This window comes from Podarcis cretensis (genome assembly GCF_951804945.1).
Source record: "Podarcis cretensis genome assembly, chromosome: 2".
Classification (NCBI taxonomy): Eukaryota; Metazoa; Chordata; class Lepidosauria; order Squamata; family Lacertidae; genus Podarcis; species Podarcis cretensis.
The window spans coordinates 89962124-89979111 of NC_137171.1; the positions used below are offsets into that span (position 1 = coordinate 89962124).

Genomic DNA, 16988 nt, shown 5'->3' on the forward strand with positions numbered 1-16988 from the left:
GGCCTGCAGGTTAGGGAGGAAGGGTGGCAGAAGATAGTGGGACAGCAGAAGGCAGCAGCAGCCAACTTCAGACTGTGCAATATGTTGCATTGCATCTGCTCTCCTTTGAAATAGTGTATGAGTGCAACTGTTCTAGACTTAATTTCTACTCTGTCACCCCATTTTGGGGGTGGGGAGGATCTGAATAACCTGTTTGCAACATGAAGACTATCTGGAAGCACCTTCAGATGGACTGTCTGTAAATATTGGTTGCATATGTCTTCCTTAGGCTGCTGGTATTATTAGAAGCCTCATTACTGTCTTTATCACTCTCCTTAGGCTTCATGAATGTTGATTGCCTGAGTCACTGAAATCTGTTGTGGGTTTGTTATTCTGCCTAAAGCATGTTTCAAAATAATGCCTTGCTGCATTTCATTGTCAAGAACTCAAAGAAATGGAGCTAAGAAATGGTGTGCTGATGCTCTGTGAATGCTTTATTTATAAAGTGTGCTCATTTTACACCCAATAAGACTTTCTGGATCAAAATACTTGGAATCTGTTTCAGGAATAACTGTGAGGGTGTTGTGGTATTAAACCTATGGTAGTCTAGTGAAAGTAGCTTAATGGGTTTTGTAGCATTGTACAGTCTTACCTCATGTTACATCCGCTTCATGTTACGTTCTTTCAGGTTACATCCCGCGGCGACCTGGAAGTACCGGGAAGGGTTACTTCCGGGTTTCGCCGCTCACGCATAAGTGCAAAATGACGTCACATGCATGCGCAGAAGTGGTGAATCACAACCCGCGCATGTGCAGACGCGCCACTGCGGGTTGTGCTCTTTTCATGTTGTGAATGGGCCTCCGGAACGGATCCCGTTTGCAACCAGAGGTACCACTGTATCAGTCTTTTGGAATCTTCACTTAATTTGAAAGCAGTGCACCCTGGGCCAGATTCAACCCAGTAGTTGTCCTAGTGGAAGCCATCGCAATAAGTCCTGCTAGCTCATCAGGAGTTCCATCAGCTGTCCATCCCCACACCCTCCTCAAATTTGTTTGGGAGAGTCTGGAAAACCCCCTGAGCAGCTTGTGGTGGTGAAGGGAGATAGTTCCATCTGTCCAGAAGAAATGCTTGCACTGATAGAACAATCCCCTCAATGCAATATTGAACTCATCCCACTGCATTTAGGTAGGTGCTTGTCAAATAAGACAATTTCCTTGGTCTAGCTCCTCTTCTTCCTTCTCAGGCTGCTGATGAGGGCTTAAATGCCCTATTAAAAAGTATCATTTCTTTATCTGAAGCTTGAACTATTAACCTTTTAAATACTCTCTGTGCCTCTCTGTAAACCTGTAATGGTAATGTCTAGCTAACTAGTTTAGAAATATGTAATATAGTGGATCTTGATAATTGAAGTTTAATATGTACCCTGATTTTAAAAGAAGAAGAAAGGCTGAGATCCCTGTTTCTGAAAATGGTAAATCTGTATTGTAATTGAAAAAGAGCATGGTATCTTAATCTTTTGCCATAGTCCACTATCAGATGCATGAACTGGTCATGTGTATGCAGAGATATGTGAATAATAATAATAATAATAATAATATGAACCCAACATTGAAGGAAAGAGCAAGATTTTGCAGGTGAACGAGCAAAAGTAGATAGGAAAACAGAGTGGCCACTCTGCTTTTTGGAAGGGACAGTTTCTGGATTTGTATCTCCAATATGTGGCCTGCTGCCATTGATGATCTGATTTGGATATAGGTGATATCTGTAAGCAAGAATAGGCCTACCACTCAGGACCTGGAAGAAAAAGAAATAATACTTCAGTTGATCTCATATTGTGATTCTTCTCCTTCACGTTCCCACTCCCTGTGAATACATTTCTCATATATTCCCTATATATGTGTCAGGGAACTGCCATCGGAAAGACAGGCGGTGGAGGGGCTCTCAGAAGTCAGGAGAGACTCAGCAGCGGCGGAAGGCAGCAGCAGGGGGAGAGTGGGAGATCAGGGAGAGAGAGAGACGAAGGAATGGCTCAGGGAGTCTTCCAGCGATAACAGCGGAGAAGTCTCAGGTCCTCCCATAGGTACACCCACTCCTCGCCGGAAACTGTCGCGCCGAGAATCAAGACGACGCGTTTCCGTCAAGGAGCTTTTATGCTGGAGTAGATTCCGTAAACGCCCACTGTCAGATTCTGCCAGCGACTGAGGGAGCCATGCTTAAGGGCTCCGCTAAAAACAGAGCCTTGCTAAGTTGAGCAAACTCTGAGGGGCTAAGCTTTACGCACAAGCAGCTCATCATCCCATCACAATATGTATAGTGTGGGCCTGTTAATTGCTGTACAGTGGTGGTATATAGTAATCCTGAATAAGTAGGATGTGTATGTAATTGGAAGACAGAAGTAAACAAACTTTAGTGTTGAACAGAACAAGGTTCAAGCCAAGTTATGAGTAACTAGTTCATGCAAGCAGAACCATTGGTCAAGAATTATGGGAGCTGTAGTCCAAAACATCTGAAGGGTACCTTGTTGGCTACCCCTGCTCCAGTTTATTTACTGTGAAATGAAATAACATTGTTTTGTGTAATGGGCACCGATGGCTAGAAGATGACAGAAGCCTGGGGCTTTGCATCTAGGTGGCTGATAAGGAACTGGGGCTAGGTTTCCAAAGGCATGTTTTCTTCTTGTCGAGCTAATGCTGCTTCAAAGGCTAGCATTATTTGGGTGTTTGCTCAACTAGTGTGCTCACTACAAAATCACCATAATAGATTTTATATTCCTAAAGAAGCAAAGTGGCTTTCGGCTTGTAAAGGGTGCCAAAAGGTATTGCTTACTTTCCAGTTTACCCCAAGGCTTCACAATTTCTGGAAATTTTGCACATCTAGTGATGGCTGTTCTGCATCCTTTCAGTTGTACCTGGATAGCATTTCTTTCTTTGTATGGTGCTTAGTTTTGATGTGATTTTTATATTAAGCAAGCAAAAGCAAAATCCTGTCAACCCAAATTAAAATCAAGTGGGTGTTTGGCATATTCCATGCTTTTCATATTTCTAAGGAGACACTTGACTATATTACAGTGATGAAATATCTTTTTACAGTGAGTAAAACTAGAAAAGGTACATGTGTTTTTCTTGTCCAGAATACTTGTATGTAATCAGTGGCAACCTGGTCAGTCAGGTCACATTTTTATTACCTGTGGTCAAAGGCCATTGCAAAAATTGAAACAGGCTCAAGGCCCGCAACAAATCAACTTTTCAAATACAAACATTGCAAAGCCAGAATAAAGGATAAAGAACAAGCAATAAAACAAAGGATAAGAAAGCAATAAAATGAACAATCAAATTATAATCAAATTGCTGTATCACCATGATAATTTATAGCTACCCCTGAAAGCACCTTTCCATTCATCCTTTTTAGCAGCCAGTGCAAAAAGACACCTTATAAGTCAAAGTCAGTATCTGACAATAGATAAGACTTATTTGGGGTGATGGTTTTTGAGGGTAATCCCAATAAATCCAAATAAAATAATACCCAGACACTTAGAACATGATTTAAAGTACATAGGACAAAATATGTGGAAGATCTTCCATCTCAGTGGTTCAGCAAAGACAGTTCCATTGAACCAGAGGAATCCAGTCATATTTGCCATCAGTTGTAGTGGCTGGCATAGTCTGAAAAGAGCTGTAAAGATCCAGTACTGACCATCCTCCATAGCTCAGTTTTTATAGGTGTCCACCTTGCAGTCACTGACGTGTATCCACCAGATAGACACATGTCTGCTGGAATGCAGTGGGCTTCCATTGGTGTTCTTTATATTTAGCACAAAGTACAAGCTGCACTTCCAGCTGGGATCAGCTCCACTTTGGCCTGTGATTAAACAGTGCTGAATGTAAGCCTCGCTGCAAAGAAGGCACAGAATGCACATACAATGTCAGGTAAGTAATAGGTGGACATGGCTGGCTTCACCTCTGCCATAAGGCCTGCCTGAGGCAAGAGTCACCAAATAGGGAACTCTGCAATGAACTACCTTCATTCCCTGGTCCTGTCCACAGAGCCTGCAGTAATTTACACCACCAGAAATGCAGACAGAATTACATCCATCCCATGGGAGTTGATGGAAGGGCAGAAAACGAAGATTTACACTGCCGCCATCTCAGTTTGGGCCACACAACCCTTTGTCCAGGAGCAGTTAGAATGCAGCTTAATTTGTACAGTAGATATATGCACTAACCTAAAGTACATACCATATTTTTCCATGTATAAGACGCCCCCTATTTGGGGGAACTCCAATTTAAGAAAACACCCCTCAGCATTACCCATGTATAAGACAAGCCCCAATTTTAAACTTAATTTTTTGGTAAAAAAAAAAATTGGTAAAAACCCCAACCTTTTTTATTTGGTAAAAAATACGATTATTTAGAACTTAAAAATAGTTTAAATGCTCATGTTTGCAACATTCTCATGATATTATAGCTGTCTTTTAAAAAAGAAAATAAGCTATGCAAGTAAGAGTTCTCAAAGGTAAATCGGGCTGTGGATTGAAGCCTGTAATCCTGTGCAGGAGTAAGCTGCACTGAACACGGTGAGATGTGCCTACACATAAATATGCATAGACCTGGGTTTCATGGGGGTTCAAATGTAAAAAAAGGTTGGAAGGGAAAAGTTCTGGAATTTTTTCTTTAGTTCTACTTTGGATCATGAAATACGCCGAGGTAAGATTGCATGTATGATGCAAGCAAGTACAATGTGAAACCTAATTATCAACCATTTGTATTCAGTCCTTTCCCAAGCTATAGTTGAAAAATGTTAAGCATTGTTAAACAGGTTATACTGGACTTACTACTTCTGTGTTGCTTCAAAGGTTAATGCGGAGACAGTTGCTTGTTCCAGCAGCTGTTAACCCCATGCAGCGTTAGGCAAGAGAATTACACCCGAAATGGGTTAGTAGTAAATTGTAATTCAACTTCATGTAATAAAGCATAGAATACTTGTGTTCTTGACATTGCTAAATAAATGAATTGAAGTTAAAAATAGGGGTTTGACTTTTGCTGCCCAACTCCCCATGGGATGCTGAGTCCCCCAGCTCCATAATCGGTCAGAGAAAAATGGATGAAGGCAGGATTCAGTGGAAAGCATGGCAGATATTTATTTTTCTGTTGCAACAGAGTTCCCTCCCCTCCTTCCAAGGAGGGAGAGCCCCTGACCAAAAGTTTGCAGGAACCTTTAAAGACTTTTGACATTGCCCAACCCCCTTAGTCAAAGACCACCCCAAAATCATCATACATACATCATAGGAGGCAGTCTACAGCAGAAATCCTGTCTGCCAGGATACCTGATAATGGTCACTGATTGCATTACCTGGACAGCCTGGCCATTCTTTCATGATGGTGAATACTTTAGTTCCTGAATCTAGGTCACAGGCTCACCCTATTCATACATAAATACACCCTTAAGACAGGATTTGTAAGTGAAAAGACTATGGGGAAGGATTTTCCCATTTCCCTCCCTTACTGCAGAGGAATATTTGAGGTAATTGGGAGCATCAAAATGACTTAAGGATTGCTCTCCTCTACTATTTCAGACACATGGTTTATATATTTAGACATGTGTGTGTTTATGAATATTTATTATATATTTGAGACCTTAGAATTCTTTTAACAGTATATAAAGCTGAAGTGATGGCAACTTTATGTGCTGTTTTGTTACTCTGGTAATTTGAGAAAGTGAAGACCTCCGTGTCCAGTGCCAACCTGACCATGACATGGTATGAAGTCCCCACAACAGTGGGCAAAACGGAGAATATCAAACTTCTGCACTGGGAGCCAGTGTGGTGTAGTGGTTAAGAGTGGTAGTCTCGTAATCTGGGGAACCGGGTTCGCGTCTCCGCTCCTCCACATGCAGCTGCTGGGTGACCTTGGGCCAGTCACACTTCTCTGAAGTCTCTCAGCCCCACTCACCTCACAGAGTGTTTGTTGTGGGGGAGGAAGGGAAAGGAGAATGTTAGCCGCTTTGAGACTCCTTCGGGTAGTGATAAAGCAGGATATCAAATCCAAACTCTTCTTCTTCTTCTGCTTCTTGTAGACAGCTGTCAATCCCCTTGCTGGCTGTGTGGTACTTGAATGAAAGGGAGGAGAAGTTGCCTCTTTTCAGATATACAAGGCAGAAAAGTGTTTTGTGTGACAGACTGGGTCTGATGTTTCCCTTCATGCTAGGCATCTCAAACAAGTGAAAGAACTGCTACTTTCCCAGTCAACTTGTGCAAATTGTGTGTGCTCCTCAGTCCTTTGGTGTGCAGAAGTTTGGAGTTGGTACTTGATATTCCTACATCACACAAAGCTTCCAGAAAGTGAAAAAGCAGTGCAACTTCCTCTTAGTAAGAGTAGCTTAGATGCTCTTCCTGTTGTGGATGGAGATGAATGGATGACAGTCCTTGATGCCTCCAATGGTGATAAAGCTTGAGCCAGACCTGTCTGTGACTCAGCTGATCAGATGCATCATGAATGCAAGAAACTGGTCAATCAACAATGGTGAAGATTTTTAGAAAAACCAAGTTATACTATATGTACTTGGATTGTATCAAAATCTAACATGGAGTAAGAAGCTATCACCAGTATATTTTTGAAACCACCTTAATGATGAACTCAATTTTTATGCAAGAATGTCAGGAAGGAAAACAAAGTTAGCTTCCATGGCTGATACAGTAAGATGTTTGATGGAAAAAGAATGAATAGATATAGGGTTGTCTTCAGTGTTGCTGTTTTCTAACAGGAGTATTTTCTTTCTGATTCCCTCTCTCCTCTATATCCTCCTGTACGCTTCAAAATCTGACCCAGGAAGTATGTGGGACCTTTGAACAGCCTGGTAGGTGACACAGGAAGCTTTAGGAGAAAGAGGAAACTTTTGGGGGGGGGGAGAAACCCCTTTACTAAAACAAAATCTTCCACAAATGGAAAGACAGCATTGGGGCAGGGGGACAGGACCATAGAAAATGCATGTAAAAATGTTTCCATGTGTTTAACATCAGGGATGTTAAATTACAGTGGTATCTCGGGTTACAGGCGCTTCAGGTTACAGACTTCGCTAACCCAGAAATAGTACCTCGGGTTAAGAACATTGCTTCAGGATAAGAACAGAAATCGTGCTGCAGCGGCGCGGCAGCAGCGGGAGGCCCCGTTAGCTAAAATGGTGCTTCAGGTTAAGAACAGTTTCAGGTTAAGAACGGACCTCCAGAACAAATTAAGTTCTTAACCTGAGGTACCACTGTACTCTGGAAGAGTTAATATTTGATCTTTGGTATGCTTTGCAATCAGTATGGTTAGCATGGTCACAATGGCTACACAGTTCAGCCATATTTTAAGATTTGTCCTTGCTGTTTTCATTCTAGATTTTTAGAACATGCAATGTGTTTCAGTTAAATGATTTCAAATTCTTAGACCACGTGTAATAAGCTTCCATACCCATTCAGAGTTTCTTAACATAGCTTCTGAGCTACACATGTTGGAGATGGCAGGGAATGAGTTAAGAATGTCATCCTCTCCAGCTTTGAAAACCCTTTATTTGTATTGCATCAGTGCCTAAAGCCTAGACTAGGTTGGGCCCCATTGTGTGATGGCTTATTAAGCAAACACATAGTAAATGACCCTGCTTGAACTAGTGCAGCAGAACTATATGTGGGTGCTCTGTGCATGCAAAACCAAAAAGGCTGTAATAATTCTGGATGACGTGCACTTGCACATGTGTAGTAGTTGGAAATGTAACCTGCACCTCATTCTGCTGTTCTGTCTGCAGTCTCTGGTCTAGCAATTTGGCACTTGCAAGTGGTGTGAATGCCACAGTATTCTTACTTCCTTAAGGGCAGACAGAGTTTTGGGGCACAGACATCAGTCAAAAGTTCCAGTTCTTGAATTCAGTTTTCCAAGTGAGATTTTTGTTAGGTATAATTTGAAGCAACAGAGTGAAAAGATTTAAGCTGGTGGTACAATATTCTCCTCTTTAAATATTTTCTCTGGCGTGATGCTGTCTGGGCTCTTGAGTTCTGCAACAGACCTCAGTTTCTTGTTAATCATTTGCTGCTTTTTTTAGCCCCTTGAAGCAAAGCAAACACCTCTAATTTGCTTTGGAGTTGAGCAAAGTTGATGTCATTGCTGTAGTATGTGTGGTTGTACCTGATGATGGCTCAAAGAGGTGAGACCTCAGCATGTGAATAAGAGGAAATGTGTAGCCAGTAGTACTAGGCACAGCCCTGCAGCTGCTGAGCCCAGAGTAGGAGAGAGTCTTGCTTCCTCTGAGCCATTGTTAACCATCTATCTCCCCACCCCCACCTACCCTCTGAGGCTTGAGCAAGCTAGGCTGCATTTTGCAACAAGGGCAGAAGAGTAGATCTTGCATGTGTTTTTATAAAGCTGACACCCACAAGAGGGAGGCTGCTTAAATCTTAGTGAGGATTGTTTTGGCTGTTTACCCTCTTACCGGTACTTCAGGCACATGCCTGCTAACCGCACCCTGAATTAACTAGAGCAGCGAGTCCCGTCCAAGGCTCAGGTGGTTCCGCGGCAACATTTAGCTAATGAATCTAGAGAGGGGGGTGGTCCATCTGTCAGGACCCTTCACAGCTGACTCACAGGAAGTGTTAAAAAAGCTTGGCACAAGGGTGATCAGCTCCAGGATTCTGCCCCTCCTCTCATTCCCTGCTGTCTTTGCCTGCATGTTTCACAAGCTCGGTTTTTTTGGAAGAACAATGAACTGATTTGAAGTTTTAAGACTGGGAGGGTTCCCCTTGGAGTTCGCCCGTCTAGTAGTCTGCAGGATGTGTTGCTTGACACAGTTTTAGACAGCTGTCAGTCTGTCTTCTTTGCTCTTTGCTTTTCCCTTCCCGTTCCCCTGGTGGATTGCTTTGTCTGGAGAAAAAAGGTGACCATGGTCCAGCGCTTCAGCCTCAGGAGGCAGCTATCAAAGGTAGGTTACTTCTGCCATCAAGATCTCTTGTAGAAGAGAAATCTCTGCTTGTACGGAGGAGGTGGGCGGGGGTCTGGTGTATGAGAGGAAGCAGCTCTGCCTTTTGTTCTTCCCTCTAACAGACACAAAGGTTTTTTAGAGCAAATTGTCCACTGGCAGACAGGGTTTTTTCCCCTCTCTGCAAATCCAGAGCTATGGACTTTGGTGAGCCTGCTGCTCTTTTGACTTAATATCTAGCATACTTGTGTGATATAGAAGAAACAAGAGTCATATTAATATACCACAATATGAGCTCAATGTAAAAAAGCAAGGTGGAATGGAACACATGGACTTTCTGCATAGGATAGTATTTGACTGATAACCACCTAGCAAAACAGAGGGAAGCTGCTGCTGCCTCTTCAAAAGTATTAGTCAGGAAGAACAAAGGAATTGTTCTAAAGAAATTCTGCTGCTTAATATTTTCCATCTCTTTTGTGTGTTAAGATGGCTTTTTGAAAAATGGGTATTTTTCCAAATTTGGACATGTAGATAAGTTTATTCTGTAAACCTATTCTTTAGTTGCTTTCTTTTAAAAAAAAAAAAAATCAGAAAAGGTTAAAAGCTGAATAAAATGAGGGCCTTAAATACCTTTTGGATAAGACAGAATTTAGTTATGAATCAAATACTGTGGACATCATCTGAATTATAGGGTCTTGGGCCTCAAGCTTTATACCCAGTTTGGATTTATTGAAAAAAATGAAACAAACCCTTATTCTGTACCTCTTTCCCTAAAATGCCTGTAAAGGCTTTCTTTTTTGTGTTAAATGCAGTGATCAGCAGCTGAATGCTCCATTTAGGTCAAAATGCACTCCCTGCAGACAGTCTATCGGGAAGCTTTAGGGTGTTGCAATGAACTGGCATTCCATATGACCCTTTTCAGAGTTCATCAGCATTTTTGAAATAGCAAAGCGATGAGCATATCAAATATCAATATAAAAATTGGGAGCTGGCAAGTGGAAACAGACCCATTTTTCTCCCTCCCCTTGCATGTGTCCACACACACACAGCCTGACTTTATTTCCCAGTGCTAAATTATTTACTTGCAAGTAATCCCAGAAAGTATGCTGAGGATCTGAGCATATAGATCATATCAATACCAAACCTTTCTTCCAAGTGTTGTTACAAAGGGAAATAAGCAGTATCATTGAAATAGTTAAAATTGGTTTATACTCACTCATCTGAAATAAGCTGTAAAATCTGATGATCATTGTTTGAGCACTATTGGGAATGTGAAGTGGGTGTGTTCAAATAGTTGTATGAAGACTCTACTGTTGTTAAATAAAAAAAAAAGGCATGCAATGACTTCACATGGTTTCTGTAGCTATGTTCTTCCACAAAAGAAACCTATTCTCACTGACTTCTGAATTTTACATTAAGTCAAGGGAGGCCAGTTTGTGGCCTTAAGGTTCTATATGATTTGATCCCAATATTATGGTTCCCCATACTGTGCAGTCATAAGGGCTAAAAACTTGCTTTTTAAAACAATCTAAACTGCATTTCTCAATGGGTACAGAATACATGCATTTCTGTCATGTATTCTATACCCATTATCACTCTCCATGGATCCCCCCCCCCTCGCAGATTTTGGTGCATAAACAATTTGGGCTTCTATGGGTGGTTGGGGAGTTGGATGCTATCTGTGGGTTGCTCCTGATTTGTAAGTGGTGGTGTTTGAGGATTCTTCAAATTTGGAATGCATTTTCCCTGTGAATGAATTTCATATGTACACTGAATCTACAGTCTGCAGTTATTGCAAGGTACAAGAGCCTTGTGCCCTGTTCATATGATACAGTATGGAGTAGATCGTATTGCCTTCCTGAGTCTGTGTCAGGGCAAGACTTTGCTGCTAATAATGCCAATAATGTGCTAATGCAGCAATTCCAACCTAATGCAAGAGTGCCTGGGAGAACATCTCAGTGCTCAAAGGTTCTCTGATCATAGGAATGTACACAGTTGCACCTAATTATCCCTTATAGCATACCATCAACTATACCAGCGTCAGTAATTTGAGCATAGTTATTAACACTTTCAACAGCAACACTCCTGGTAGCCAATAAATATTTTGCAGTAGGAAAAATACTATAATGCTACTAATAGGATATGCCTACATCTATGGCCTTTCTAGTGTAGCACTCTTTTTGCCTTACCTCCCATTAGTCTTAAGTTAACACTTTAATCACAGTTAGTTGCATTATTAAGTTGCATTATGTGAACAGACTGGCAAAATGTGCCTGAAAAAACATCATCGCTACATGAATATAATGTGTGTACTGTGTGAATACACCCCATGTGGAAAAGGCATTGGTCACACATTTATATCTGTTGGTATTCTTCAGTTGTTGTTGTTGTTAATTCAATTGCAGTAGAACGCCTGGTAGACAATTATAGAGGTCTATCTTAAATGGAGTATTGCTATCCTTTAAAAAAAATGTAGTTTTTACTACGTTCAAAAAATGAACTCAAAAGTTTAACCTCTTATAGATATGATATCTAGTAACTACATATGAGGAGATACTATGTGTGCCTGAGAGTAACATACATTTTCTTTATACTCTGAATACTGCATCACTTGGATGCCTGCATGCTCTATATTAATGGAGTTGTGCAGGATATTGCTTTATTATTGCATTAATACCCAGGACACTCACAGTATCTAAACTTCAATTATAGTAAATGAGTGTTACTAGGTAGCCAAATAGTTCTGCAGAGAAAATACATCTTTGTTCCTTTCATCAACAATGTTAGAGCTTACTACAGTGGTACCTCGGGTTAAGAACTTAATTTGTTCTTGAGGTCCGTTCTTAACCTGAAACTGTTCTTAACCTGAGGTATCACTTTAGCTAATGGGGCCTCCTACTGTTGCCGCGCTGCCGCCGCACGATTTCTATTCTCATCCTGAAGCAAAGTTCTTAACCCAAGGTACTATTTCTGGGTTAGCGGAGTCTGTAACCTGAAGCGTCTGAAACCCGAGGTACCACTGTACTTCCAGTCACAGACAAATTCAGAAAAGTGAAGATGGGAGTAATGAATTTGCAATATGAGTATAAATTAAATTTGCTTAACTTCTGATCAGTGATATCACCCCCTCCCCCCAATTAGTTCTTTCTACTTTTATATCATGAAAACAAGTTGGACTACAGAAGTAATGTTCCAAATTGCTTAACTGTGCTTAAGCTCCCAGGAAGTCAGGTATATTCCTTAGTATATTAATACGATTCAGCATTTTTATACAAAACAGTCAATGATTTTTATAACAGAGTTTTTTAAAAAATGAAGTTACTCAAGGGCTACTGAAAGCTGTCCCGAAAAATAATCTCAAACTTTGGGTGAAGGCGGGATGGGGGTCAGTCTAAAGTTTAAAATGGCCTTAGAGAGCTATGGAATTTGCTTTCATAACTAGAACAGTTCATTTAGCAGAACATCTGACCACCTGTTTTATATAGAAGTTGTAGTGTATTCAATATTCGTTGTCTTAAACATTTCATTGTATGTTGTTGCTGGCATTGGACTCCCCTGCCCTCTTTGCTATGGGAAAAAGTTATATCTCAGCTCAGTGCTTTCCCCTAGCTGGGTGGGGCACAGGAAGGGAGTGGACAAACCCAAGTCCCTCTCATGATTTTGGCTGGACTAGAATCCTGAGAAGACATTATCATCTGAATAGCTGAGGGTAAAAATAGTTTATTTCATAACCTGTCTGAGCTATATAGGTAGGATAATTTGGAACATCTGAGTGAATATCACAATAGGCAACTCATTTTGGGAAGCAATGGAACATCAGTCATGCCACAACACAATGGATTTTATTTATTTTTTCTTCTTAATATATGTGTCGTCTTAACAGAAATGCCAGGGAGGTAAGACTCAACAACCCACATAGTAGACACTTCCTTTCCCCTTCCTTCCATTCTGGAACAAAATTGTACTAAACAGTAAACACTTATGAAACTAAGTATAGGTGTGTCTCCAATTCACATGTTCTCTCTTCCTCCAGTGTAGCCGCAAGGAGGAATTAGGAAACTTTCACTTCTGTTGGATTAACACAGTTTGCCATGTCACCCAAACCTGACAAACTGTGGTCGTTAATATCTAATAGTTGATTGAAACCACTAGCTTCAAACCATGGTTTGAGAAGGTGGCTTGGTTCAGCAAAAAGTACTGTGGTTACACAAAATTGTGGCAAACTTTATTGCATCAAACTGTTGGTAGTCTAAAACAGAAGTCGAAGTTTCTGATCATGTCCTTGTGGGTGTGTCAGAGAAGGAAGAGGGAGCACACCTATGCTTAGTCCTTGTAATGCAAACCCTTCCACTTTGTAGGCAAGCGCTTCTTTGGTTACCTTTATGCTAATCCATTGGGAGCATGTAGAGGACCCAGACTGTGAATATGGTGTGTATAAGGAATGCTTAGTTGTAATGCAGATCTAATAAACGTTAGGTAGATGCACTGATCTGGAAACAGCTTTTTCTGAAAAACCCTTAAAAAACCAAATATTTGATTTGATGTTTGTCTTAAAAGTTTCCTCCCTACTATCTCCTTAAATGGAAATCATATGGGCAAATGAACTAGACACATGAATTCTACCTTGGGAGTTGAGCTAAAAAATAGGCCAGACTGCAGTGTGTGCAGTAACGCAACACCTGTCTCCTTGAAGAAAAAATTGCTGACAAGCATTTACAGTATTGTAATTGTTTTTGCCAGCTTAATGAAATATTAACAAATGAAATGGTAGATGGCTTTCCTAACTAGGGAAGTAGTTGCAGCTGTTAGTCTGACAGCTGCTGCCATGTGCAGGTCAGTTGAAACCACCTGTCCATGACATCTGTTCCATGCGGTGAACTGTTTTTCTTGCAAAGTTGCTCATGCTACATGGCTTGCTGCTACAGCATTAAAAACCATGCAGAAGTGACCAAACAGCATGTAATGCCAGTTCCTACTCTGGTTTACTGCATAGAGCAGCCTCCTGGTCGCTTTTGTATTTTCTAAAGTATCCCTGACTTAAAGAACATAGACCTTTTCTTTGTTAGTGTCAGATGACCAGTCTTTTGGACATGTTTCTTGGCAATGAGTATGTCATGAATGCTAAGCTGATTAGGGAAGCACTTCAATATTTTTCCTGGAAAATCTCCTTCATTCTTTGTCCTTTAAGATATTCTCCTATTACTCCTTTTGTAACATTAGATCACACTTAGTAATTTAAGTTGCTTTGAGTAATGGTGTATAATGACAAATGGATCTTATAATAAGGATGGGTGAGATCATGGTTCATACACACTCCCAAAGTAATCACTTCTATGAGGTATAATAAAATAACATAAGCTAACAGCTTCTAGTTTCTGTAGACAGAATGGTGTGCCCTGGCCTACCAGTTCATCCTCATAAGCTGATTGCCAGTTGTGGGTTTTTATTTGGAGGAGGGAAGCTGTAGAGGGGACTTACTGTAGTACAACACAGAGGCATAACTTTTGTTCATTTAGTTGGAATGAAAGGTGAGTTCTCTATAAAAGAGAGCTATTCTCCTGTCTCCAAAAGTTTATATGCAGTACTAAGAATATGATTCTAGATTTGGGATGTTCCAGCCATTCTTCTGGGGACAATGAGTTTATTTAGCTCTGTGGGATGCTTTCCTGTAATTTCCCGTAGTAATTGGATTGACCTTTAGCGATACACAGGGGTGCTTCATTTCTGTACTCTTGAGACAGCTGAATTTTTTGAGGTTTATTAGGTGTTTGCTTGAGGCAGTTTCTATAAACAGGCCCAGCAACAAGTACTTTAAAATACATAGTTGTTATGTATTCTTTATTCTCTTAAAGCAGGGTGGCCCAACTTTTATACCAGCCACAAGGTGGGCCACAAGAGTACTTGGACATGGAACCCATGGGCTGCACACTGCCTTGTTCCATGAGAGGGGAGGAAGAAGGCCAAAATTTTACGCCCCCCTCACAGCCCTTGCACTGCCTTCTCAAAGTCAGCTAAGCGAAGTGTCGGGCTCTGGGAAGGGTCCTAGAGTTCCTAAAGCCCAGACCCTTGATTGCTTAGTTTTGGGAAGGCAGAACGAGGGCTTAGGGCGGTGGGTATCAAGCGTTGCCAAGGGCCGCCAAAAAAAGGAAGAAAGTAACCATTTGGCTCTTGCATAAAAGTGTGTCAACTTAGATGTGGAAGTCTCAGATACAGTGGTACCTCAGGTTAAGTACTTAATTCGTTCTGGAGGTCCGTACTTAACCTGAAACTGTTCTTAACCCGAAGCACCACTTTAGCTAATGGGGCCTCCTGCTGCTGCCGCACTGCCAGAGCACAATTTCTGTTCTTACCCTGAAGCAAAGTTCTTCACCTGAAGCAATATTTCTGGATTAGCCGAGTCTGTAACCTGAAGCGTATGTAACCTGAAGCGTATGTAACCCGAGGTACCACTGTACTGTTAAGTGTACTACCAAGATCCAGTGTTTCCCCAAACCAGCCTTCACTAACTGGTGGCTGGGAGTGATGGGAGTTGTAATACAAAACATCATTCTAGAGGCATTTGGTTGGCAGAGTTTGTCCTAAACATAGAATCGGTCTCCACAGTCACTTACAGAGACACCGTTAATACCACGTTCATGGAAGACAATCTTAGTCGGCTACAAGTGATCTCAAAAAAAGAAGAAACATAAACGATAATATATGGTCGATGTCCCTCTGCTGAAGGAAGGCAGAACAGGGAGGGAATTTTTTGTGATGCTTCATCTCTTTCCAGACCTTCCAGAGCAGGCTCTCTTTTTTGGCAGGGGTGGGGAAGGTTATGGGATTGCAGGTGATCAAAAATTGCCTCCCTCACTGAAGGTCACCAATTGGATACCACCAGTTTTCCCCTTTGAGCCATCCCTGCATGTGAATTTTAAATTGTAAAAGAAAGCAAAACTAAATCCTTGGAAAGGGTAGAAAGTTCACAAATCATGTCTCTTTCCAGGGCAATGTATGAAATATATACACAGTGTTATTAATTTGTCATACAGAGTTACAGGCAAGCAGCAGATGTTAAAGTGCACTCCCTGTCTACCTGGGGTATACGATCTGTTTCTTCTTTCCCACTGGAGGTATATACTATGTAGGATAATAGTAGTATTAAAGACAACGAGGAATAACTTTTACTTGGAAATTTTAGCATATTATGTTAAAACTATGATTAAAAACTATGAGCAAGATGCAGGGAGGGGCCAGCTGGCTAGATCACTTCCAGTTCAGCTGTCTCCTTGACATCTTTCTTGGTTCTGATGTATTTAATGCCGTTTGTGGGAGAACTGGTGGTTACAGCATAATTCACCCTCATTTTGGGAAAACAGTAGGCTTCATACATCCGGCTCCCAAATTTTCAATTACAGGAATACAATTTGGCATTCAGGGACTTACTTCAACTATTCTGGATGGTAGACATTGTGTGGCATTTCCTGCTCTGTTCCTTCGGAATAATGAACTTGAGAAATGCCTGGTGGTGGTGGTGGTGGTTGTTGTTATTATTATTATTTTTTTTTATTATTTACATTTATATGCAATCTTTATCTTCCAAGGATTTCAAGGTTCATCCTCACAAAAACATTGTGAAGTAGATTAGGCTAAGTGATGGTGTCTGGCCTAAGGTCACTCAGTGAGCTTCATGGCTGAGGGGGGTTTTGAACCCTGCTCTCCCAGATCCTAGTCCAACACTAACCATTATGCCACACTGGTTCTCTTTTTGTCGAACACCAGGGGCATAAAGGTTCTAGAATGTGTCTGATGCTCTTGTCCTCAACAATTTCTTTTTTAAATAGGAGTGATTTCATCAGTGGTATTCAGTACCTCTTAGTTCAGGAATCTCTTGTGATACTTCCATACAGAGTTTAAGAAAATATTTTTAGCTGGCAGCTTCAAACTTCTAGGCACTTGTGCAGCATGAAGAATCCCTGCATATGGAATTTTGTTCTGTTGAGATGAGACACAGCTATTTCTTGAATGTCAATTCTAGCTTGTATGGAACTGATCACATAAGACCAATGGGGACCCATGGCCATTCC

At 41.1% G+C, this 16988-nt stretch overlaps 1 protein-coding gene across 4 annotated transcripts in view; it reads left to right on the forward strand.

Annotated features, from left to right (window-relative positions):
- Positions 1–16988, forward strand: part of TMCC1 (transmembrane and coiled-coil domain family 1) — a 111519-nt gene that overhangs the window by 37596 nt on the left and 56935 nt on the right. The window contains exon 1 of one of the 4 annotated variants that reach the window (XM_079964534.1): positions 8505–8925. The exons of the other annotated variants lie outside the window; for them this stretch is intronic. Coding sequence (XP_079820660.1) covers positions 8887–8925 — 39 coding nt within the window. The 5' untranslated portion in view covers positions 8505–8886. Of the gene's footprint in view, positions 1–8504; positions 8926–16988 lie in introns of those variants that run through there. 4 annotated transcript variants of the gene reach the window in all.